General features: G+C 44.6%; 2 protein-coding genes across 6 annotated transcripts in view; both read left to right on the top strand.

Moving 5' to 3' along the window:
- Nucleotides 1-5060, top strand: part of LOC120874890 (UDP-glucose 4-epimerase-like) — a 35985-nt gene extending 30925 nt beyond the window's left edge. Inside the window, 1 exon segment of the mRNA XM_040256569.1 lies at nucleotides 4029-5060. Within this exon segment, the coding sequence (XP_040112503.1) occupies nucleotides 4029-4724 (696 nt within the window). The 3' untranslated portion in view covers nucleotides 4725-5060.
- A 7917-nt stretch (nucleotides 5061-12977) lies between these two features.
- Nucleotides 12978-26676, top strand: part of FEZ1 (fasciculation and elongation protein zeta 1) — a 42380-nt gene continuing 28681 nt past the window's right edge. The window contains exons 1-2 of one of the 5 annotated variants that reach the window (XM_040255810.1): nucleotides 12978-13056; nucleotides 19046-19401. In XM_040255810.1, the coding sequence (XP_040111744.1) occupies nucleotides 19091-19401 (311 nt within the window). In that variant the 5' untranslated portion in view covers nucleotides 12978-13056; nucleotides 19046-19090. The other 4 variants (XM_040255806.1, XM_040255811.1, XM_040255807.1 and 1 more) reach the window with 4 other exon arrangements.

Raw genomic sequence — 26676 nt, 5'->3', positions numbered from 1 at the left:
ATATTCCTGACCCAAGAATAGAATCTGAGTCTCCTGCTAGGCAGGTGGATGGCTGAGAATGTAGTAAAAACAAAACAAGATCCACTAAGGAGAAAGTACTTCAACTGGAGAGGAAGGAGTGAGCAGCACGGTAGCTGGCATTGCCCTGATGGTCCTGTTGCTAGGCTGAACTAGAATCCCTGGCTTTCTGGGTTTCCCCGAGGATAGGTGTGACCTGGGGCTACCCTGCACCATGGAGTCCGATGCTGCCTTGCACAGTACATACCTGTGTGTGCCTCAAGCAGATTAGTCTCTCAGAGTCCATTTCCCCCTTTCCTAAGACAGAGGATAATAACACTCTATAGGGCCATTGTGGAAATGAAAGGAGATTAAGAACTTTAATAAACAGTAATAGTAATTGTGAAGAAGGAATTTATAGGGCCTGGACGCCATCTTAGGCCTGTTCATGCTGATCATGCTCGGCCACCTTTCCAATGGACTCTGAACTCTGTGTTTAGTGCCTATGAAAACAACAATAGAAGGATAAGACCGGGGAACCTTGAAGATCATATCTAGGTTACTCATCGCCTAAGAGAAAACATACACTAATCACCCCTTTCTCCATACAGGCCATACATTTTTCTGTATCTATCAGAGTGTAACCTCAGGTTTATTGATTATTGGCTAATTGTTTGACTGTTTGAGCACATGAGCACGTAGCACGTGAATGATGGGGTTATTGGGATTGTATTTTCCTTGGTTTATGTAAGTCTCAAGGAATTTGGAGTGGTGGGTTCAGACACGTACACATGGGGTATAAAAGAGTTTCACAAATGCTGATCGGGGTCCTTGGCTAAGAGGAGACTCTGCCTTGGGCCCGCTGGTGTAATAAACTGCACTCCACTGTCTGCATTGTCCTTCTGAGTGAGTTTGTTTCCCAGAATGCGTGGCTATAATAATTGAAGCTCCTTGTATGTCAGGCACACAAATAACAGCTACTCTGGTTACTTTGCTGGCTGTTTAGAACTGGCTCTTTGTCTGGTTCTGTACCATCACCTGAGATTTGAAATGTTTTTTTAAATGCATTGACTTTTTTTAATGTCATAAAATTTTCAGTTAGAAAAATTAATAAGATTTCTAGAATATATATATTATACATATTATTTATATATACATATACAAGAGCTTTTCTACACTTGATAAAAGCTTGAGAAAGAACATTTAAAAAAAGAAGAGATGGAGAAATTGGAGAACATAAGCTAAATTAAATGGGAACATTGAATATGAAATAGAAAAAGTGAAAGAAACTAGATAAAAGTAAAAGATCTTCATATAGTTCAATTGTTTTCAAACATGGCCTTAATGCATTGACTTGTAAAAAAGCAACTTTACTGAGACGTAGTTATATATCATTAAAGTCACACTTTTCAAGTTGTACAATTCTGTGGATTTTAGTATAGTTACAGAGTTGTACACATTGTCTGATTTTAGTACATTTTGATAACCTCAAAAGAACCTAGAGAGGGCCCTCCTTAGTGGGCCAGTGGTTATGACTCCGAGCTCCCAATGCAGGGGGCCCCAGATTGATTCCTGGTCTGGGAACTAAGATCCCACTTGCTACTGAGTAGCTAAGCTCACAGACTGCAGCAGGGAAAGTTCGTGTCCAACATTGAAGACCCAGTACAGCCAAAATTTAAAACAAACAAAAAAAATTAATGAATAAAGCTGCTATGAATTCGGTGAGCACTGAAGAATTGATGCTTTTGAACTGTGGTATTGGAGAAGACTCTTGAGAGTCCCTTGGACTGCAAGGAGATCCAACCAGTCCATCCTAAAGGAAATCAGCCCTGAATATTCATTGGAAGGACTGATGCTGAAGCTGAAACTCCAATACTTTGGCCACCTGATGGGAAGAGCTGACTCATTTGAAAAGACCCTGATGCTGGGCAAGATTGATAGCAGGAGGAGAAGGGGATGACAGAGGATGAGATGGTTGGATGGCATCACTGACTCAATGGACATGAGTTTGAGTAAACTCCGGGAGTCGATGATGGATAGGGAGGCCTAGCATGCTGCAGTCAGTGGGGTCTCAAAGAGTTGGACGCGACTGAACTGAACTGATGAATTCAGGTATAAGTTTTTGTGTGTATGCACTTATCAAGTTTTAGTTCATGGTTTATCATGCCCCATAGCCTACAAATGACCAGATAAAGAAAATATAAATATGAAAGATAGGTTGACATGATTATTTCTTTTTAAATTCCCTCAGACTACTTTCCTTTACTCCTTACTTCCTCCTTACTCTTACTCTCATCTCTCTCTGTAGAACAATCTAGTCAATCTCATGCATATTTACAGATATGGCATCTGAGATGCTCACAAAGGATATTTTCCCCCACAAAGATATTCTTGAAGTGTGGAAAGGAGAGAGGTAGAGAGGGACAATGAAGTGTAGGCCAAGTTTATTATTCAATGACAATCAAAATATCACTTAGAAACATTGTCTTAAACTTTACTGAGATAGGCTATCCACTCTAAAAAGTGTACAAGTCAATAAATTATCACACACACCCCACCATTTAGGAATTGCCTACCTTTACCAGTCCATCCTAAAGGAGACCAGTCCTGGGTGTTCATTGGAAGGACTGATGCTGAGCCTGAAACTCCAATACTTTGGCCGCCTCATGTGAAGAGTTGACTCATTGGAAAAGACCCTGATGCTGGGAGGGATTGGGGGCAGGAGGAGAAGGGGACGACAGAAGATGAGATGGCTGGATGGCATCACAGACTTGAAGCACATGAGGCTGGGTGAACTCTGGGAGTTGGTGATGGACAGGGAGGCCTGGCGTGCTGCAGTTCATGGGGTCGCAAAGAGTCGGACACAACTGAGCGACTAAACTGAACTGAACAGAACCAAAGTAAGGATAGATGTAGAGTAGCCAGAAAAATTACAGAGATAGAGTGCCCAGTGACATTTGAATTTTAGATGAACAATGATTAACTTTTTTGTATGAGTCTATTTTAGGCAATATTTGTGACAGTTTTTTTTTTTTTTCTTTTAATCCATTGTTTAGGGCTTCCCTGGTGGCTCAGTGGATAAGAATCTGCCTGCCAATGCAGGGGACATGGGTTCAATCCCTGGTCTGGGAAGATTCCACGTGCCGCGGGGCAACTAAGCCAGTGTATGCCACAACTACTGAGCCTACACTCAAGAGCCCAGGAGCTGCCAACTACTGAGGGCTGTGCTCCGCAACAGGAAAAGCCACTGCAGTGAGAAGCCAGTGCACCAAAACAAGAGAGCAGCCCCCACTCTCCACAACTAGAGAAAGCTGTGCACAGCAAAGAAGACTCAGTGCAGCCAAACATAAATGAGTGAATAAATTTCTTAAACAGTCAGAGACGGGGATTGAAAAAAATAATTAACTGGATGTCCCTTATCTTTCCTTGGAAAGTCCCTAGAAGGGGAAATTAAAGAACATCCAATGAATATAAATGATTTTCATGACTGGGTAACGACTGAGGTTTGGTTGTAGGAAATCTCAGAATAAAATGGAATTTAGAGCTAATTTGTTGATTTAATTTACTTTGCTCTCTCCCTAGGGTTCTGTGCGACTAAGTATTGTGTCATCTTTCTTTCTCACAATATCTCTGCGAAATACTTAGGAGAAACAAAAGCAGAGGTATTTAAAGATACTCCAAGGACTCCCCTGGTGGTCCAGTGGTTAAGACTGTGCTTCCAATGCAGGGGATGCCAAGTTCAGTCCTTGGTCGGAGAGCTAGGATCCCACATGCCGTGGAGCTACTAAGCCCATACATCAACTATTGAGCCTGAGCATCACAACTAGAGAGCCCAGGCACTGCAAGGAAGATCCAGCAGGGCCAAAAAAAAAAAAAAGTACATATATATATATATATATAGAGAGAGAGAGAGAGAGAGAGAGAGAGAGAGAGACATTCCAAGTGAGTTTGGAGTCACTTTAAACAAAATGTCATGAATGGTTTTTGAAATAAAACACAGATTTTCACTGATGCCTCTCCTTTTCAGGCAGATGATGAGGGCCCATGGGGTGAAGAACCTGGTGTTCAGCAGCTCAGCCACCGTGTACAGGAACCCCCAATACCTGCCCCTGGACGAGGCCCACCCCACAGGTGGCTGTACCAACCCCTATGGAAAGTCCAAGTTCTTCATCGAGGAGATGATCCGGGACCTGTGCCAGGCGGACAAGGCCTGGAACGCAGTGCTGCTGCGGTATTTCAACCCCATAGGCGCCCATGCCTCAGGCTGCATCGGCGAGGATCCGCAGGGCATCCCCAATAACCTCATGCCCTACGTCTCCTAGGTGGCGATTGGGCGACGGGAGGTACTGAATGTCTTTGGCAATGACTATGACACAGAGGATGGCACAGGCGTCCGGGATTACATCCACGTCGTGGATCTGGCCAAGGGCCACATTGCAGCCTTGAGGAAGCTGAAGGAGCAGTGTGGCTGCCGGATCTACAACCTGGGCACGGGCACAGGCTATTCGGTGCTACAGATGGTCCAGGCCATGGAGAAGTCCTCCGGGAAGAAGATCCCGTACAAGGTGGTGACCCGGCGTGAAGGCAACGTGGCTGCCTGTTATGCCAACCCCAGCCTGGCCCTCAAGGAGCTGGGCTGGTCAGCAGCCCTAGGGCTGGACAGGATGTGTGAAGATCTATGGCGCTGGCAGAAGCAGAATCCTTCAGGCTTTGGCACGCAGGCCTGAGACCCTGGCCTCCCACGGACCAGAAAAGGGAGAAAAGCAACTGCCTGCTCTCCAGCCTCTGGCAGGAACCCAGGGGCCCCAGAGGCTCCACTACCTCGGACCCCAGCTGGGCCCACTGAGCCCGCAGGGCACAAGGCCAAGGTCTCCACTGACCAGGTATCGGGTCTGTGTGCCACAGGGGCCAGGAACCCACGTGGACCACCACGGCTGAGTGGTGTCAGCAGAGCCTTAAGACACACAGAAGCCCTTCTTCCCAGGCACTAATTTATACTGCTATGAAGGAGCGTCCCAAAGTATTTAAAAGAAACAGTTTTCTTACACTGGAAAAAAAAAAAAAAAGAAAACATAGATTTTAAGAAGAAAGGTGTGGGGATGGATAATCCGGAGCCTAGGATTGACACGTACACATACACCACAATGTATAAAATAGATAACTAATAAGAACCTACTGTAGAGCACAGGCGGAGAAGGTGATGGCACCCACTCCAGCACTCTTGCCTGGAGAATCCCATGGATGGAGGAGCCTGGTGGGCTGCAGTCCATGGCGTTGCTAAGAGCCGGACACGACTGAGCGACTTCACTTTCACTTTTCACTTTCATGCATTGGAGAAGGAAATGGCAACCCACTCCAGTGTTCTTGCCCGGAGAATCCCAGGGAAGGGGGAGCCTGCTGGGCTGCCGTCTATGGGGTCGCACAGAGTCGGACACGACTGGAGCGAATTAGCAGCAGCAGCAGCAGCAGCAGCAGAGCACAGGGAACTCTACTCAGTACTCTGTAACAGCCTATACGGGAATGAAATCTGAAGAAGAGTTGATATGGGTATATGTATAACTGATTTACTTTGCTGTACACCAAAACTAGCACAACATTATATATCAACTATACTCCAACAGGAATTTAAAAATAAATTAGAAACATAGATTTTAGATTCATTAAACTTAAGATTACGATAAGATTCTACTGGAAGCCCTTTACATTAATATTATGAAAGAGGAAACTGAAATTCAGAAAACCTAAATAATTTTCTCTAAGTCACAAAGCTCACTAATGGTAAAGTTGATACCGAAATCTCAAACACCAGACTCCTAGCCTATGGAGTTTTCCCTAATTTAAACTAAATCGTGCCCCTTCCCTTTAGTTTGTGTGCTTCTGTGCTAAGTCGCTTCAGTTGTGTCCCACTCTTTATTACCGTATGGACTGTACCCTGCCAGGCTCCTCTGTCCATGGAATTCTCCAGGCAAGAATACTGGAATGAGTTGCCATGTCCCTAGAGTTCTTCCCAAACCGGGAATTGAACCTGTGTCTCCTGAATTGCAGCAGGATTCTTTACCGCTGAGCTACCGGGGAAGCCCTCCTTTTAGTTTTCCTCTCCATTAATGTGGTCTAGATAATCAGATCAGCCATAATTACACAATTATGTGAAACGTGAAACTGGGAATTCTCCTTAGATCTTCCAAGTATTAATAGTTGAGAGCTAGATTACTTAACACGGAACAAATAGTTTCCTGTTCTAAACAAGATTTCTCGAAGGGTTTGAGATTAATTTCTTTTCATATCTTTTAGCTGCAAAGAGTTGCCATGGTTGAATTTGGGAATAATCTTTCTTTTCTAATGGGAGCTTTCCTAGCTCAGCTGGTAAAGAATTCGCCTGCAATGCAGGAGACCTGGGTTGGGAAGATCCTCTGGAGAAGGGAACGGTTACCCACTCCAGTATTCTTGCCTGGAGAATTCCACGGACAGAGGAGCCCAGCGGGCTGGGTGATGAGTGAGATTACTCTGATTTATACATTTTGCATTTCCAGTGTCCAGTCATTATACCCAACAGACGAATTCTTACTTCGTAAAGAAGCTGGATTTGTTTGAATATGCAAATCTGAAAAAAAAAAAAAAGTCAGCAGATTTTTGAATGCTCATAGATTGCTAAGCCTCTCAAATCTGGTTTTACATTCATTCTATGTGGAACTAAAACAACAGTTTTACTTAGTACTTGGCCTCATCACCTTCTCACACATTCCAGGGATCTGATCAATATCCAAAAAAATAAATTTTTCCTTTCATAGCTCTCCAAAACTCAGTCCCAATACTGGGTCATATCAGTATTTTTATTTTATTTTATTTAAAAATTTATTTCGGTCTGTGTATTTTATTTAAAAAATTATTTTATGTTATGTATTTACTTGGCTGTACTGGGCCTTGGTTGCAGCATGCAGGATCTTTAGGTTTCAACTTTGGAATTCTTAACTGCAGCATGTGGGATCTGGTTCCCTGACAAGGGATCCAACTGGGCTCCCTGCATTGAGAGTGCAGAATCTTAGCCACTGGATGGACCACCAGGAAAATCCTGGTGTGTGTACTTGAAAGGGAAAAATCTTTACCATCACCAACCCAGCATTCTTCTTCGATCTTGGTGTTCAATATGGTCAAACTGTCACCTTGCCGGATGTGACAACTAGAAGAGGCTGGCTTATATGACTCCTGGCTACAATGACTTTGCCAAAAAGACTAACTTAAAACTGAGGCTTTGGGGAAGAGATGGCTTCTTTGCTCGTCATTTTCACAGGGTTGAAAACGTTGTTGTCATCTGTGCCCTAGAGAGGATAGCTATGGCCCAAGGCAGGATTTGCAGTGTGTGCTGGGCTCTAGGGGTTTGCAGGTGAAGTGATTTTTATATGGCAAGACTGGTGCAGTAAAATGACAAATTTTTTTTGACATTTTTACTCCCTCAAGTTTATTTCTGATTTGTCTTTGAATACCAGGGCATCCTGGGGATAGCAGAAAATAGAGAAGTTCCTTGAGATTGAGGGGGTGGAAGTCAATCTTCAGGGATTTATACGACTGATGTTCCCGAGTGGACTAGGGAGGGGCTCATAAAGAACCAAAAGTTAACCTAAAAGTGAGCCTGTGGATCTGAACCAGGTCATGAGTGGCTTTCCCTCATGACACTGCCTCCAGGCTCTTCCCTATTGTGAGGAGGTGGCAACAATGGGCCAGTCTATTCTGTCCCCATTCACCCAGGGCACATGCTGATTTGCGCTAATGAATCACGTAGTAGCCGCTGAGAAAGGAAGATTAATGACCTTTATTTTATTTATTTTTGGCCGCACTGGGTCTCTGTTGCTGCTTCGCTGTGGGCTTTCTTTAGCTGCAGTGAGAAGGGCTACCTTCTGGTGCGGTGCACGGACTTCTCATTGTGGTGGCTTCCCTTGTTGCAGAGCATCAGCTCTAGGCTCATAAACGTCAGTAGTTGCGGCATGCAGGCTCTAGGGTGCAGGGACCTCAGTGGTTGTGGCTCGTGGGCTTTGGAGATCCGGCTCAGGAGTTGTGGCTCACAGACTTAGTTGCTTGGGGCATGTGCAATCTTCTTGGACCATCCAGGAATTGAACCTGTGTCCCCTTCACTGGCAGGCATATTTTTATCCATTGTACCAATAGGGAAGTCCAGGACCTTTCTTTTTGACCAGTGTAGACATGGAAGCTTTCCTCACACTGGGGACTTCATTGTGTTTTCCTATTAAAATTGGTAGTTCTCCTTTCTTGAAATCTAACTCGTTTCTAGAATAAAAAAGTTGTCATCGCATTTGCACCTACAGCATGTCCATGGGAAATCTCATTCTTTAAGGGATGAGATTCTTCAAGATCTTAAGGGATCTCATTCTTATTTGCCAACTAGCTCGTGTATTTTGTCTTTTTTCATCAGAAAACAGAAGTGACTATTCTGGAGTTTATCACTGTTTTTGGGTGTGATTTATTGTCAATTTTTATAATACCGCTTATTCTCTTTGAAAGTAATATAGTCTTGTTCTTGGTGCATGTGCTTTGTGGTAGGGAATAATTGCTTGCTGACTGTATGGTTATGAATGGAATTTGAATCTTGGGGAATGTTCCATTTCCCTTGTGGAAACAAATCAGGGAGTTTAATTAACCCTGGAGCTTGAGGATGGAGATGAATATAGGGTCAAACTGAATGTTGCTGTTCATGAAGTACCAGTGATAGAAAAGTAATCTTACAATGTTAGCAGGTGTGATGATCTCATCTTTATTTGCTGGGCTGTGAGAGACATAAGTTTTCAATGAAGATTTAGCAGCTCATTTCCAGAATGTCATGGAAAACTGGCTTCTTCGAGAAGGGTCCTTTTAAGGAAGATCAAATACGATGAGCACAATACATACTGTGCTTTCACTGAATTTCTAAATTGAAAAAGCTATTTCCAGCCTCGAAAGCCATTTTACGAAAAGGAATGGGCAGCCCTGTAAGATCAAGTTTCTCATCACGAGAGGCATCTAAGTAGAAGCTGTGTATAACATAATCTAGAAGGATATTGGTTTCTGCATCAGGTGATTAGACCAAATGACCTTTAAGTGCTCTATTTATGCTAAGATTCTTTGATTCCATCGAGTAAATTTGGAACTAAAATAAGTTCAGTTCAGGAACTAAAATAAGACCCTAGAATGTTTTTGGTGAAATTTCAGGGGTGGTTGTTTACCCTGTACTGTCAACAATCAGTGGTTTTTACCTCTAACCCAGTCTTAATTTTACACACTTAAAAGGTGTGTGTGTCTAGGCTTTAGTCCTGCTAATTCCCTATGTAGGAAAAGCAACACTATCCTAGCAGAATGTTTACTCCTGAAAGATTTACATCAAAGGTAGTGGTTCTCAGCTGGGGCAATTTTGTAATTTTTTTTTTTCAGCCCTACAAGTCCAGTCTGGAAACATTTTTGGTTGTTACAGCTAGGGGGTTGCTACTGGCATGTATTGGCCATGGCTGCTGTTAAAACATCCTACGGCATCCAGGACAGCCCCCAAGGACAACCACTCAACTCAGAATACAACAGTGCCAGGTTTGAGACCCTTGGTCTAAGTTAGGTGGCCTTTTGGGCAACCCCCTGCTCTATTCTCCACTATCACATAGCAATCGTGTGTGTGTGTGTGTGTGTCTGTTCAGTCTCTCAGTCATGTCCGAGTCCCTGACCCCATGGACTATAGCCTGCTAGGCTCCCCTGCACATGGAACCCTCCAGGCAAGAATACTGAAGTGGGGTACCACTTCCTACTCTGATAGCAATCATAGAGCTTTGCTTAAAACACTTTTTATCTTCTTTAAAGCACATATACCTTTGTCCATTGGTAGTGTCATGTATTTAGAAACTTTTAAAGCTCTAGGATGAAGAAGAAAATGGCAACCCACTCCGGTATTCTTGCCTGGGAAATCCCATGGACAGAGATGCCTGGTGGGCTACAGTCCATGGGGCTGCAGAGTCAGAAGCGACTGAATGACTAAGCACAGGCTGGGTACTGTATATCCTAGGGCAAAGTTCCTCTCCATTTCTGGACCCGTGAAACTGCTCTGCTTCCAAAATACGATGGTGAGACAAAGGATAGACTTTCCCATTCAGAAAGGGAGAAAATGAAAGAAGAAAAGAGATTACTAGTGTAAAGCAAGTTCAAAACCCAACAACGCAAGTTCCATGAGGTTTCAAGGACTGAGAATAATCCTTTGAGGCTTGAAGCTCCATCCTCTTGGCCCCGCCCTCAGAGTCATTCTTCCTTTTTCTTGAAGGATAACGTTCACCTCTATCAGCCTGTTTCTTGCACATGAAATTTCAGAAGTCTTAATGGTCTACCTTTACTCTGTTCCATCTCTGTGCCTTTTAGTTCAGGCTGGCAGTGTTTCTGTTGGTATAACATTCTCAGAAACGTTACATGCAATTTGATGCTTAGGAGCGAAGGGTGTCCAGGCCATCATCCTCACTGCATTTTAACATCAGCAGCAAAGAGAAACCAGGCCACATCCTCCATACTTTAAACATCTCCTCAGCTAAATATCTAAGTTCATTGCTTACAAATCTACTCACCACTCAACAGCAAAAGACATTCCAGCCAAGCTTTCTGCCACTTTCTAACCAGGTTGCCTTTTGTCCAGTTTCTAATTATGTGTTCCTCATTTCCATCTGAGACCATAATTACGAGAAGCACTTTAACATTCATATTTTTAGCAACATTCTGCTCATGACAATACAGGTACTCTCTATGATGATAGAAGCTTTCTCTATAATTCATTTTTTTTTTCTTGAGCATTTGCCAGAATTGCCCTTTAACTCATATTTCTACCAACAATGTCTTCAAGGCAACCTAGGCTTTTACTGTTATGTGTCTCAAAGTTCTTCTAGTTTCTTTTTCCCAATTCCAAAGCCATTTCCACATTAAATTCTTTTGTTTTAAGCTGCACTCTGCAGCATGTGGGGTATTAGTTCCCCATCAGTGATGGAACCCATCCTCCATGCCTTAGAAACTCAGAATCTTCACCACTGGACCACCAGGGACAGTGTGTGTTAGCCTCTCAGTTGTGTCCAACTCTTTGCGACCCCATAGACTGTAACCCCCTAGGCTCCTCCGTCCATGGGATTATCCAGGCAAGAATACTGGAGTGGGTTGCCATGACCTCCTCCAGGGGATCTTGCCAACCGCGGGATTGAACCCAGGTCTCCTGCATTGCGGGCAGATTCTTTACCATCTGAGCCACCAGGGAAGCCTGGATCACCAAGGAAGTCCTAAATATTTGTTACAGGAGCACTCCACCACCAAAGTCTGTGTTAGTTCCCTAGCATTGCTATAACAAATTACCACAAACTGATGGCTTAAAACAGGAGAAATTTACAGTCTCACGGTGCTGGAGACTAGAAGTCCAAAATCAAGGTGTCAGCAGGGCCATGCACCCTCTGAAGGTTCTGGGAAAGAATGTTTCCTTTCCTCTTCTTGGCTTCCCGTGGCTCCTGGCATCCTTTGGTGTCCCTTTGGCTGGTAGTTGTATCACCTCAATCTCTGACTCCATCATCACATAGCTTCTTTCCTATTTCTCTGTGTCCTTTCTTCTTATGAGGATATCAGTCATTGCATTTCAGTTCAGTTCAGTTGCTCAGTCGTGTCTGAGTCTTTGCAACCCCATGAACTGCAGCACGCCAGGCCTCCCTGTCCATCACCAACTCCTGGAGCCTACCCAAACTCATGTCTATTGAGTTGATGATGCCATCTAACCATCTCATCCTCTGTCATCCCCTTCTCCTCCTGCTATCAATCTTGCCCAGCATCAGAGTCTTTTCAAATGAGTCAGCTCTTCACATCTGGTGGCCAAAGTATTGGACTTTCAGCTTCAATATCACTCCTTCCAATGAACACCCAGGAATGATCTTCTGTAGGATGGACTGGTTGGATCCCCTTGCATTTAGGACCATACTAATCCACTATAGCCTCTTTTTAGCTAACTATATCTGTAAAGATTCTGTTTCCAAAAAGGTCACATTCTGAGGTTCTAGGTGGATATAGATTTGGGGAAAGACAGTTTTCAACCACTACTGGTTCCAAGTAGCAGAGTTTGGAAATCGACAGACTAAATTCTGCACCTCTTGAAGACAGGCCTGAATTTTTACCTCCCCAATGTCTAGCACAGGTCATAGAACAGTATTTTTAAAATGTTGCCTGAAAAGTGTACGCCTATGTTCAACAGCTGAAAGGCAGAAGCAATCCAGGTGTCCATAGTTGAAAGAATGGATGGTCTGACTCTTTCATGACCCCATAGACTGTAGCCCAGCAGGCTCCTCCCTTCATGGGATTCTCTAGGCAAGAATACAGGCGTGGGTTGCCATTTCCTCCTCAGGGGATCTCCCCAACCCAGGGATGGAACCTGCGTCTCCTGCCTGAGTATTTTACATTGGTAGGTGGATTCTTTACCACTTGAGCCACCTGGGAAGTTTGTTTTATGTACATTCAATGGAATATCACTCAGCCTTAAATGGAAATAGAATGCTTCCACATGATATAACACGGATATACCTTGATAGCCTTATGCTAAGGAAAATAAGACAGACTCAAAAGGACAAATGATTCCACTGACAAGAGGTACTTAGAATAGCCAAATTCATTGAGACAGAAAGTAAAATAGTGGTTACCAGGGGCTGCAGAGAAGGACTGAGGAGTTAATGTTTAACTGGTACAGACTTTCTGTGTGGGACCCACGAAAAAGTCCTGCAGATGGATAGTGGAAATGTTTGCAGCTTTCTTGGCCTGAAGCCAGCCCCTACCCTGCGTCTTTGGGTGCTAAAACCGTTTATTACTTTTGAAACCTCGAGTGGGTTGTAGGCATGCCTCAGCTTGCTCACGCCAGTCTCCAGCAGAATAAAACGGGGAGTCCAGAAAGTCCAGGGAGGTCTTTGAGTGTGTCTGCGGGCATCCGCCTGCGCACCCCGCCCATCCATTCGGCCACCCGCCTACGCTTTCATGATGAAGCTACAGTGCCCGGCCCTCCCAGTGAGAAACCCACACTGGGAGTTACTGCAAGTACGCATCTTGAGCTTCTGAATATTCATGAGCGAAGCAGAAAGGCCAGCGCTGAAGGGTAGGGAGGGGAGGAAAGAGAAATAGTAGTCATAAATATTCATAAAGGCAAGCCACACGCACCAAGGAAAGCAAGGAATGTTAACGAGAAGATGACGTCCGGGTCCTGCGCGTGCCCGCTGTGCGGGTGCCCGGCGCGCGCCCCCTCCTTCCCGGAGCCCGGGCACGAGCGCGGGGAGGGGGCGGAGGGGGCGGAGTGGAGGAGGGGAGCCGAGAGCCGGGCGCCGGCGGAGCTGCCGGGGGAGCGCTGTGTGCCTCGTCGCTGCCGCTGCCGCTGCGCTCCGGCCGCTCGCCGCGGCCCTTGGATGGGGGTGTCCAGCTGAGCCCCGCGATCCGCCTCCCTCTGCCAGGACCCGCACAGGTGCCGTCGCGGGGGGCGACCTTTAGTCCGGACCGACCCACTGCCGTGGGTGGGGGGTGGACCGGGTTGGTGAAGGAGGCCCCGCGCGACTTGGGATGCTCCGGTGGGCAGGGCTGGGGGCACCGAGTCTCCGCACCTCATCCTGTCCCATCCTGGAATCGGAAAGGGAGAGCCCGAGGGCCGTCGCCCTCCTGCCCAGCCCTTCGCGGGAGAGCAGGGTGGGCTGCCGTGCCCGAGGGCCGGGGGATTCGAGCAGACCCTCATTTTGAGCATCCTCAGAGCCGCGGCCCACCAGCCAGGCGCGCGCGTGTGTGTGGCCGGAGGCTGCCTGGTTTGGGGGCTGGGGGAAGCAGGGGACGCTGCCGGGTGGTGCTGGAGGAGTGGGTCGGTACCTCCGCCCAGGACCGTCATCTGGTCCGGCTCCCTTACACGCCCCAGCATCTTCCCTGCCTCTAAGAACCTGGCCCTCAGCCCGCCCGCGCCCCTCCCTGTGATGCCGAGCCTTTCCCCAGGACCGTGCATTCCTGCAGTGTCAGAACCACTGGCAGCTGCCGCAGACGCTGGCGGAGCGATTGTTTTACCACGAGCAGGTCGGAGAAAGGACGAGTGTGATGCTGGTGGGGACGCACTGCGCTCCTGTGGGCCCAGGGCCTCTGGGGGCTGGGGGCGCATCCGACAGAGCCCCCCCCGGGGCCTGTAACCAACCTCTCTTCTGTCTTGCCCGTCCCTTCCCTCCTCGCCGCGACACCACCTCCTGACCCCTCTCCGTCCCCCGCGTCCGGGTCTGGTTGGGCCGAAAGGGCCGTGGCCGTGGAGTATGTGTGCGGCCTGCGCGGGGTGAGCCCGGCTTCCTCGGAGCACCAGGCTTTGTGCTGCTTGGAGGGGGCTTTCTTTACCCCGGCAGCCTGGGGGAGGGGATGTGGGATGGGGGTGGATGGAGCAGCAGGAGGGAGAAGGGGGGAAGCCCAACTACAAAGAGGTTGCTGACTTCTATGCGGTGAAATACTCTCAGTCCGAAGGTGCGGCTTGGCACTGGGGTTTGCTGAGGAGCAGTGGGAAAACCGAAGGTGGGTCAGTGGACCGTCAGCTTCGGGGATGGTTTGGAGGCCGGTGGGCACATAGAATCATTTGATCTCTGGGGCAAGTAGTGGGAAGAAGGGGAGATGGAGTGGGGCCTGTGTGGAGATGCAGAGGCCCGGCAGGGGGAGGCATGGTGAATTCTTTGCTGCTCAGCTCAGCAGAGCAGGCACTGGGAAACCGGTACCGGCAGCCTGAGCTGCGGCGACCATGTATCATTGTGCTGCGTGAGAGGCTTGTGCGTTTCCTACTGGGTCTCCGCTAAGCTCGGCGCGGTCCTTGCTTTTCCAAATTACACCATGTCTTGGGAGCCTAAATAAACGGAATAGGACATGAGCAAACTGTAGTCCTGCACTCTCGTTCTATGCTAAAGAGAAAAAGACAAGACCACCCTCCTATGATTCCTTTTTTTCTGCCATTCTTCACTTTTATTTTCCCTCAAGTTGATTTTGGAAGTACAGAGAAGGAGGATAAATGCTCAACTGAATTCACCCCAGCTTTAAGGGAAGGAAGCTTCTGAAATGAGCTGTGACTGAAGACAGGCATGAGCTTGCCAAGATACAAGAAAAGGACATCTCATTTGGGGGCAGAGGCACCCCACTAAGAGAGAAGAGGAAAAGGAGGAAAGAAGGGGCACCGTTTAAGAAGGACGGCCAGCCCCAATTCAGGGAGCCCTCCTTGAAGCTGAGGTGGGCCAGATGCTTGCCTCTCACCTCCTCTGCCACAGCCTGGGCTCTTTCTACAAAATCTGGGCTCAGTTTGGGTGTCAAGTGCTTTCAATTTTAGCTTCATCCGCAGCTGGTCAATCATGCAGACCTTCTCGGCGCTTGGGGAGCGAATGAGTTGATGAAAAGAAATCAGACTATATTGTGAGTTTTCCAGTGATCATGTTTCTGAACTGCAGAGTGAGTGGTGATATCTGTTTCTTCTTTTATAATCTTCTAGGTGAATCCATTTTCTCTAGAGCCTGTGCTGAGGACAGGTGCTTTCAGAATAATCTTGCTTGTTGCCATCACTCAAAACTCAATTGTAGTCTTAGATTCCAATTGGATTGCCATCTTGTTACTGGTTGATGGGATAGATTCTGTTGCTTGAAGTCAACATCCTCCTTGGTATACCTTCTCATGCCAGCTCCCTTGTCCCCTCCAGGAAGAGTACAGATTTAAAGGAAGTGTGAATATTTGGAATACAAGCTGGTTAGCTTTCATGTCTTGCTGAAATGGAACCAGTGATCTGAGAGGCTTTGACCACATGAATTGAAAATAGCAGGAGTGCCTTAGTAAAAAGCATGGTAACATTCATTCAGCGATAGTTCTCTCTTTTGATAAGCATTTTGAAACATCACACAGGGAATATCTTGGCAAGGATAGTTTTTCTTACTTGAAGCACTGTCACCTCACATTTTCATGTAACTATCTTTGCTTTCCTAATATTATTGACATTTTTGGACACTTCATGTATTCCATACATTGTGCTTAACACTTCAAAGATTGTCTCATTTACTGCACAAAGCAACCTCCAATATAAGTACTATCGTAAACCCCATTTTACAGATGAGGAAATGAAGTCAAAGAGGTTTATAATTTGCCCAGAGTCTCAAAGCTGGGAAGTGATAGGACCAGGATGGGAACCTGGGGCTCTCTCAGTACAAATCTCTCGTCTGTAAACCTTTCCTTAATTTCTGTCACACTGAGTGATCTTTTCTAAACTCACTCTTTTGGCACTCAGGGATTCCTAATCTTTTTAGTGCGATGAGCCACTTTAGCATTGTAGAGGAGCCCTTTGGGATCTTTCTCAGAATATGATTTTATCTCTCTCTTTTTTTTTTTTTTTTGGCCACATTGAGAAGCATGTGGAATCTTAGTGCCCCAACCAGGGATCAAAACTGTGCCCCTGGTAGTGGAAACTCACAGTCTTAACCACTGGACCACCAGAGAATTCCATGAAATATGCTTTTAAATGCAAAAAAATGAAATGTGGTATATTCAAAGAACCCTCAGGAGTCTGTTGACCATAGGTGAGGAACCTCTAACTGGCAATTAGTTGTGTATTGCTTAATAGTTGGGGTGTCTGATATGGTAGCCACTAGCCATACGTGGCTGTTGGACACTTGAAATTTGACTGATCCAAATAGAGACATAATGTGAATGTAAAATACACACTATATTTTGAAGACTTAGTATGAAAAAACAGTGACAAATGTCTCATTAATATTTAAAATTTTTGATTAGATATTGAAATGGTAATATTTTGGATATATTGGATTAAACTATATTAAAATAGTTAAATTATTAATTATGTTAATATGTTATTAAAAGTGACTTCCAAAAGTATTAGCTCTATACCAACACTTTTTTTTTCAACACTTTCTTTTTAACAGTTGAGGAAATCAAGACCTACAGTACTTCTCATTCAGTCAGGCATTGGCAGGTCTGTTGACTCTCGACCCTGTGTTACTTCCTAAGCTGTCATACTGCTTTTGTACCTTTTGTATTTTGAGGTCTTATCACGTTGGCTTTGCAAACTATAAATACTCAGAATGTGTTTTGTTGAGATGTGGTGGTAACTGACTCAATCCCAGTAAAATCCCCGGAAGGACTGTCTAGGTCCTTACCTGGCATGCCATCTGCCTTGCTTATGTAGAATTTTAGTTTTAAAGGTAGGGGTGGAGGATGGTTTTTGCTCTCTGTTTGCTTCTCCTTGGGTAGTGGTTCCAATTTAAGCATCTGACTGGATCAGTCATCACACAGATAAGAGGTAGAAGTTTGGTTGCCTTGCTGTGTTCCAGGGAAGGAAACGGAGTAGGTAGAGAAGGGCATGGTAGACAATGAGCTTGTGTTGCCTGCAGTGGAAAATGAAAACACTGTGAGGGGGCCGGAAGATCATTTGTCAGTGAGCACACATTGATTGATTGCCTCCCCGCAGGCCAGTGTGTGCTAGAAACCGCGGAGGGTATCCAGAGGATGTCGGTGTCCTCGAGGAATTTAAATTAAAATTGGGGAAGGGCTTGGTTGTATACATACAGATGGATAAATCACAGCTGAAGGCCCGGAGCTATTGGGAAATGAAGGGAGGCCTGAATGTACAGCCTTCTGGGGTGCAGTGCCCCAGGTTGCTGTGGAGTCTGGCTTTGGAGGACATGGGTAGTTGGGTCTCTCTCTTACAGGTCACTAATCCACTCTTCTAGTTACAGACATAAGCTGTGTGTCTGGAAAAAACTCAGGTGCTTGTATGAAAGTCTGTATTAGTGCTCTATTAGTCCGCCGTTTATTGATGAGAGTAGTAACACCCAGGTCCATGAAGCCCTGTCCAAAACCCCTGGGGCCAGGCATGTTCCAGAACTGAAATGATCTCAGGGTTTGGAATGCAGCAATAGAGTGCACAGTCCGCATGTCACCCCCTGGGGGCTGGGGCAGCCATCTCTACAATTAAAAAAAAATTAAAAATTTCTGCAGCATAATACACTAAATGGGATACGTTAAAACCATAAACAGCTCTATAAGCATGTAGATCAGGTTTAGTTGGCAAATGAGTTTAGGTCATGGCAGGTTTTGCTAGCAAATAAGTAATGGAAAACTTCCAGGTTATTTATTTGTTTTGGCTGTGCTGTACCACATGTAGGATCTTAGTTCCCTGACCAGGAATCAAACCCATTCCCCCTGCGTTGGAAGTGTGGAGTCTCAACTACTGGGCCACCAGGGAAGTTCCTTTTCAATATTTATTAAAATTTTTAAAAATTGTTTATTTGGCTGTGCCGGGTCTTAGTTGCAGCATGCAGGATCTTTAGTTGCAGCACGCAGACTCTTAGTTTTGACATGTGGGATCTAGATCCCAGGGATCAAACCACGGCCTCCTGCCTTGGGAGTGCATGCAGTCTTAGCCACTGGACCAGCAGGGAAGTCCCACAAACCTCCCAGTTTTGAGAGCACATGGTTAAGGATGTAGACCTATGTTAATCGTCACCATCATAATACAAAGAACATGAACTGAACAACATGGGTGTTTATTATCTCCCAGGCACTCTTCTAGGCACTCCTTTAACCTTTAGGACAGCCCTTTGAGGTAGGTCCTGCTATTATTTCTGTCTTAAGGAGACTAAAAGAGGAGCAGAGAGAAGTTAAATTACTGCTACGATCACAGCTGGGCAGGAGCTAAGGATGTGGGCCGATGCACGCCTGGGCAGCCTGGTCTAGGGGGCCTGCATCCTTAACCTTTTTAAAGTTAGGCTTTGTTTTGCGGGGGCAGGGAATGGGAAGCAGGTGTGTCTCCAAAATGCATGCTTATTAAGTTAGCATTATTCACGCTGATAATGATATTCGCACTCCTTAAGGGTATAACAGTGAGGAAGCACAGACAATGGAGCCAGTAAAGCAGGGTCTTTGTTTTTAGGGGCTGAGAGTAATGAGTGATTATGTAATAAGTGATTGTGGCTCCTCAACAGAGCTGGCATAAAAGCCCAGTCCAAACTCACATTACCGTGTCTATTTCTTCCAGATAAACGAATCCTGAACATTGCAGTTTTCTGATTGCTGGGCAAGGATGGAGGCCCCACTGGTGAGTTTGGATGAAGAATTTGAGGACCTTCGGCCCTGCTGCTCAGAAGACCCCGAGGAGAAGCCCCGGTGTTTCTACGGCTCATCTCCCCACCATCTCGAGGACCCCTCCCTATCTGAGCTGGAGAATTTTTCTTCTGAAATCATCAGCTTCAAGTCCATGGAGGACCTGGTGAATGAATTTGATGAGAAGCTCAACGTCTGCTTTCGGAACTACAACGCCAAGACCGAGAACCTCGCTCCCGTGAAGAACCAGTTCCAGATTCAAGAGGAGGAGGAGACCCTGCAGGATGAGGAGTAAGGCGTCTCAGTTGTTCCCTGTGGTCTCAGATTACAGTCCTGGCGTCCGGGGCTCCTTGACATAGAATCAGTTTCTATCCTTGGGTTTACGGTGTATTACTTATATTTTTGTATAAGTGAGACTGCACCCTGGAAACTGCTAACCTGGTTCCATTATATCCCTTTACAGTCATCACCTGTAGAGTTTTCTTAAGTTGAAACCACAAAGGAATAAAGTATTTTTAGGAAAGAGATTTCCCTAGATACAAAATCAAAATTCAGGAGCCTGGGAAATTTGGGGGTCTGTCTATTTTTAGCTTGCTTTATATCGTAACAATCCATCCAGATATTAGAGATAAGGGCAAGAAAAAAAAATGAACTAAGAGGAACTATGTTGTTGAAACAATTTTCTTTACAAAACACAGGAACTTGAAAATCTCCAAGTTATTTACACCCCCTCAGAACTGGAAAGATTATCTGCAAAAGTTAAGTCCAAATAAGAAAGCATGAACATTGAACCAAGAGATTGGGGACTTACCCTGGACAAAATAAAAATGATAAGCAGGTGAAATGGCTTTTGAGTATTCCGTGTCACTTAATAGTCACCTTCTGGGGTCTTAACAGAAGTCATGAGTAGAGATTTGAAAAAAGTGCTGTTCAAGGAGGGACTAGAAAGAGGAGAGGATGTTTGTTGTATGAATTAAAGAAGGTATTTGGGATATTTAGTAAAAATAGGCATAAATTCCCCATAGGGATAAAATATGCATCAACTATTCTTTAGGGATCACACAGGAAATGTCGAGTAGTTGGTAGTGGAAATTTCAGTCAAAAGAGCAACTGCACTTTTGGTTTCTCTTTTTTATGTACTTGGGTGGGAAAAGTTGCCCATAAGTAAGTGGGGGAAGAAGACCCCTTCTACAGCAGGGGTCCCCAACCTACGGGCTGTGGACTGGTACCTCTTGTCAGATCAGCGGTGGTATTAGATTAGAAATAAAGTACACAGGAAATGAAATGCATTTGTCATCCCCAAACCATCTTCCCTACTCTCGGTCTGTGGAAAACTTGTCTTGTACAAAATTGGTCCCTGGTGCCAAAAAGACTGGGAACCTCTGCACTACAAGATTGAACCCGATTATATTTGGCAGATAGTTGCTTATCTGAAAACTACTGAGACCGTATCTCTGTGAATATTAGGGCTCTCTGTCTGTCTGTCTGCCTTACTCGTTATTCTGTCTCCAGTATCTGACACAGTGCGTGGTATGTAGTAAGTGATCAAATCATGTTTTTTGAGTGAATATTGAATGACCTGGATGAGCAGTAATAGCTAGCCTCATAGGTACACGTAATGCATTTCCTCCTTTTCTTTTTAATTAATGCTAGCCTGAAGGTACGATCACAGAGGACATTTCACTCTGGTGACCAATACTGTGACTGTGGGCTATGTGTTTCAATTCAATTTTAAGTTTCAAGCTGATTTTTTAGATTTGGAGCCTGTTACAATTTGCTCAGCTCCTCGAGGTCAAAAAAGAATGTTTCTGGGGCTTTATTATAATACAGAGCTTCTTTGACCATAATTCACTGCAGCATGCAATGGACTAGAAACACTATGAGCTGTCATTTTTACACTCTCACTAACTCTCTGTGTGACCTTGGGCTCATCGCTTAACTCTAGTTGACTGTGATGGTGCTCATCTTTGGAACCTTTGGAGCTCAGTTTCGATGAGGCAGGGCTAAGGACTGGCTAAGAACCTCATTTCTCACCTCACCCAGGCTGTGCTCTGAAAATTCCTTTTGCTTCCAACAGATCATGTCTCCTTGTCTAGTCCTTGTCTAAACCACCCTCTGCCTCATTAAGGACAGAGGTTCAACAACCAGGTTCTTACCCTTTTCTAGCACATTAGCAGAGGCCACTCAATGTTAATTACCATCACATGGGATTATTGGTCTTATCCTGATTTCTCTGACTTGCCTGCCTCATTGACTGCTCAGCTAAATGACTGAAAGCTGAATAATTCTTTACAGGTAAAATATGATGTGGGGATAGTGTGGTGGGAAGAATCTGGGGAGAGAAATTGTAATACTGTGCTTTCTGGGCATTCAGTGTGTGTTTCATACATATCTAAAGCTTTACTGCTTAAAAATTTGAATCAAATTACACACTTTGTTTTATAGACACCCATCCAGCTACTTCAACTGTAATATTATGATGGGGTAAAGGAAAAAGATAATTTAATGTCTAACCTGGTTAATAGTCTCCTGAGCCCAGCTCTCTTGTTCTAATAAACTTGCTGGGGTTTGGTAGTTAGAGGTTTCATCTGCCAATGAATTGCAAGTGTTTTGGATGGGTTAGAACTACATAATGGAAGCTTCAAACAAAAACAATGAAATTCTTGGCCAAAGTAATCTCCTGAAAGATAGCACAAATCAGAAAGCAAGGGGAGTGATTCCCTTTGAAGTTTTGATTTTTTTTCCTCTTCTTGTTCTTGGCACTACCATGTGGCAGGTGGGATTTTATTTCCTCGACTAAGAATCAAAACTGGACCCCCTGCATTAGACGCACAGAGCCTTAACCACTGGATGGGCAGGGAAATCCCGAAGTTTTCATTTGTAACTATTTGGCTCAAAGAGAATTGGCTGAAATATCAACTTATCTCTGCCTTGTCGGGGCATGGAAATCATTAAGAGAGAGTCAATCTGTATGAAAATATATTTTCAGTTTTTTAAATTTAGAAAATATTCCAGAATCTCTTCTCTGCATATGTAGACTCACCCTTTCTTTGTCATAAGAGATCCAACCTGGAGGCCTACCGAGTGGGAATGGTCAGCCTTCACCCCACTTCCTACCTTTCTGGGTTTTCCAGTCTGTTCTCTTACAAGGACCCTGGTGACAGAGGGGCCAAATATATGAGAACACTGAGTTTCCTGTTCCTCTGATAGAATTACTGAGTTAAAGGTCATGTTAAAAATCAAGTTCCCATGATAAATAAACAGATTGTAGTCAGCCATGCTTTAAGTTGAAGACAAGTAAATCCTAAATAATCAGATAGGGAAAGTCGACAGATAGCTGTGGTTTTTAGGAAAATTAATTCTCTTCTCAGAGGTTCCGTTTCCCCATATGGAAGGCAGACATAGTGTAGATTCTATTGAAGCATTTGAAAGAATCTAAAAAGTTGTTCAAAGTCATTGGTGTGTTAATAATTCGTGATTCATAAGCATTAACAGCAAAATTGTGCTCATGTTAACACACATCTAAGTGTGGCCTGACTTGAAACCAATAAAACAATGGATGAGGGCAGTAGCCAGCCTAAGAGATGTTACCAAGCTGGAATTCTAATGAGCCCTTTAACCTCATAGTGTCAGGAATATGTATATAGGTGTGTGTATGTGCAGCAGGATTGATGTAGCCTTGATGGCTATGTTGCCAGTTCCAGACCCAGATATTAGTGTACACGTCTTGTCCAGCTTCCCTTCTGGCTCAGCTGGTAAAGAATCCACCTGCAGTGTGGGAGACCTGGGTTCGATCTCTGGGTTGGGAGATCCCCTGGAGTCAGAAAAGGCTCCCCACTCCAGTATTCTGGCCTGGAGGATTCCATGGACTGTGTAGTCCATGGGATTGCAAACAGCTGGACATGACTGAGTGAACTTCACGTTCACTTGTACAAAGAATTCTGTTTGGTTTGCTCATCCTCTGCTAGCATCTTTTTCCAAATCCCTAGCCCTCCACAGTAAAAGACGGTTTTGTCATTTCTGCAGGTATATGTGTGTGCTCAGTCAGGAAGTTGTGTCCTGCTCTTTTGCCCTTTACTCTTGGTAGCCCTCCAGGCTTCTCTGTCCATGGGATTTCCCAGGCAAGAATACTGGAGCAGGTTACCATTTCCTTCTCCAGGGAATCTTCCCTACCCAGGGATTGAACCCAAGTCTCCTGCAACCATATAAGCCCAAGGTATAAAATATGCACTTGAAAAGGCATTTCTGTTATTATAGGGACTGAGGAAAGGTGCCAGTAGTGGTAAAGAGCCTGCCTGCCGATTCAGGAGACGTAAGAAAGTCGAGTTCAATCCCTGGGTCGGGAAGATCCCCTGTAGAAGGAAATGGCAACCCACTCCCGTATTCTTGCTTGGAGAATTCCATAGACATGGGAGCCTGATGGGCTGCAGTTCATGGGCTGCAGAGAGTCAGACACGACTGAGGCAACTGAGCGTGCATGAGGGAACAAACTGGATTTCAGGTGTCATGACAGCATAGTAACAAGAATTGAGGGAACTTGTTTAATCTTAGTTTTTTTGATGAAAGATAATAGTGGATAGCTTTCAAAGTCTCCTTTGCCTAAGATAAGTGTAAATAGGAGGGTGCCTCTCAGGAAGTGGAATTTTACAGTCCACCCAGGGTACTTCTGACAGGGAATACATCTCTTCCCAAGGATCTGGCTTAGGATAGGATGGACAACCTCTCTGGGGACAAAAGTCTAACCCATTGTCTCCCTCCAGAAAGCTTTGTGTTTTCCCCTCCCAGGCCTCTCTTCGTTCCTGGGACTGCGTGCCTGCCAGTGTGCCTGCCTTTGCCTTCCATTTAACCTTCCCCGGGCTGGAGATCTAAACAGAAAGCAGGCGTGTACCCCTGCTGACCTTGCCATTTCTCCTTTCATAGATTGATGAAAGCACCATGTCCAGAATAATGCAGTTATAGACCTTTCACATAGAGGCGGCTGCTGCCCTGCTGTTCTTGGTTGTGATTTTTAACTTGGCATATGTTCTGATGCTCACGAGAATCATACAATTTATAAAGAGTTGGAATAGGCGAGTGGGTAGGAATATAGGCTGTATAACTGTATTGCCTGGGTTCATATCCTACTTCTGTTATTACTGTGTGAATTTAGATTAGTTAGCTTCTCTGTGTTTCAGTGTTTCTTCCCTCCGCATCTGCTTTACAGTGTTGCTGTGAGGAATGAGTGAATTGATCCACATAGAGAGTTTAGGATGGTACCTGGCTTGTGTTTAGTAATTGCTCAGTAAGGTTGCCTGCTATGGTTATTATTGTTAAACGAGCACCGAATGGATATGGGAAGGGGTGCAAATGATGACAAGGAGTCATTCTACTAAAGGTTGCTTATGAACCTCAAAGGATAAAAAAATCCGTCTGTGAGAAAGGAAGGAGAAAACTTGAAAGAGAACAAGGATGGCTCGAAATCCCAAGGAGATAGAGGTTTAGGGAATTGTCACTAAAAATCTAGAACTAGAAGATGAAATCCAGGGTCTGGCAGTGGAGGCTCAGGTGAGAAAAGTTGCTGCCCTAAATGACAGTTTCAAGGTCATTGGAAAGTGTGTAGTCCCCCGTTCAAGGTCCCAGCTTCCATCCTATCTAGAGGCACTGCCTGTTTTGGGCTTTGCTGAGTCAGTTTTCCAGGCACTTGCTGCAGGGTCAGACTTCAAGGTCAGTGCCTGCATGCATGCCGTCCATTCTGAGTGTAACGCCGCGATGCAGGGAGGATTTGTCCGTTGATCTTCCTGGTGGGTGTGGTGCCCGGACTTTTGTCTTGGAGGCAGCAAATCATGTTTGCTCCTTGGTGTTAGAATGCTAACAAGACTTGGATTTAGAATTAGGCTGGATTAATGACTCTCTAATAGTGCTTGGTGGAGGCTGGACTATGGCCCATGTTTAAAATGTAGACTCTCAGTCCTGCTGAATGAATGTCTAATGAACACTTGATGAGCTCTGTGCAAGTGCTTCCTTATAATTGTAGGAGAAAAATGAATCAGTGGAGAGCCAAAGCAGTGCCACTGAATCGTGTTTTCTTGATTGCTTTTGTTTCATCACCAAATTGTATGCATTGTACACTAGGAAAATCTCCCTGTTTATATACTTGTATATTATACATTCCATATTTTATATATGTTAAGAACTCATTTTATGTATCTGATTTCAAGTGTCTATGCTCTGACATATATATATATACACACATAGTTAGTTAAGTCGCTCAGGCGTGTCCGACTCTTTGCGACCCCATGGACTGTAGCCCACCAGGCTCCTCTGTCCATGGGATTCTCCAGGCAAGAATACCCATCTACTTGTATATATATCTATATACTTGCTATATATATCTATATCTATCTATATATAATGTACACTTATCTTTTCAGCATCTTAAACCATACTTTGCCATGTTTTGGATTTGATCCATATGTGTACATATTTGCTTATTTTTAAGTGGCTATTTCCTTATAGTAGTATAGTATCTAAATAAAATACTATACTATAGTATAGTATCTAAATAAAATATCCCTTCCTGTACTTGTTTCACAGGTATCAGTCCTGTTTGATGTGCACAGGCATCTGAAGGAGATTGCATCGAGCCCTCATTATTTCATTACTTTATATTAACTCAAGTGCTGCTGACTTCCGTGGAGAACATTGTTTTAGGAGCTTGGTTTACTGATTTACATGAACTCTTGCTGTTAACTGATTTATTTATTTTTCTGTGTGTGAAAGTTCGTGGCTTCAGGATTTTCCCCAATCCCCTTCCCACTTTTTTCCCCAAGAAAACCTTTCTGAAATAGTGAGTTAAACAAAAAGAATTGTCGAGTATCCTTTTTTATAATGTACCTATCAGAATATTTTTAAAAAGTATAATAAAGGGGACCCCATCTCCCCCCACTAAAAACTAATTGTGTAGGCACTGGTGTGTTTGATTCCTTTCATATATTTTCCTTAGAGTCTCTGGGATGGAGACAGGGCACCTTAAACTCTGCATGCCTAGAGGTCAGGGCTGTGCCATCCTGGGATCCCTGGAACATTTTGGGTAATAAGAAACTTAATAACATTGGCATCATCCCCTTACCTCCATTAGGCGTCAAGGAGTTAATTCCTGACTGTTTGGATTGTAGGCATCTGAAACTGAAATACAGTTACACCTTGAACAACATGGGGGATTAGCGGTGCCCACCCCTTATGAAGTGGATTTTTCTGCTATTTCTGCCTCAGAAACAAAGGAATTGATAAATGACAAGGGCAGGAAGCTGAAACAGTTTGAAGAGAATCAGGGCTCGAACCCTAGTTCTTTTGATTCCACATATTGTGATCTCTAAACTAACACAAACTTTCCCCCGTACTTTTAGTTAATATAAAGATCTGTGAAATGAAAATATTGGTACTACAATATTCCTTGGAAAAATATCCACGTGTAAGTGGATGCTCACAGTTTAAACTCGTGTTGTTCAAGGGTCAGCTGTATCAATAAACCAGACGATGACCCTGTTCTTAATGAGATTCAGCCAGAAAATCTGCCCAGATCAGTCT

This window comes from Oryx dammah, unplaced genomic scaffold (assembly GCF_014754425.2).
Source record: "Oryx dammah isolate SB20612 unplaced genomic scaffold, SCBI_Odam_1.1 HiC_scaffold_15, whole genome shotgun sequence".
NCBI classification, from domain to species: Eukaryota; Metazoa; Chordata; class Mammalia; order Artiodactyla; family Bovidae; genus Oryx; species Oryx dammah.
The sequence above is the reverse complement of the archived record's forward strand: the minus strand, read 5'-3'. Positions and strand labels throughout refer to the sequence as shown.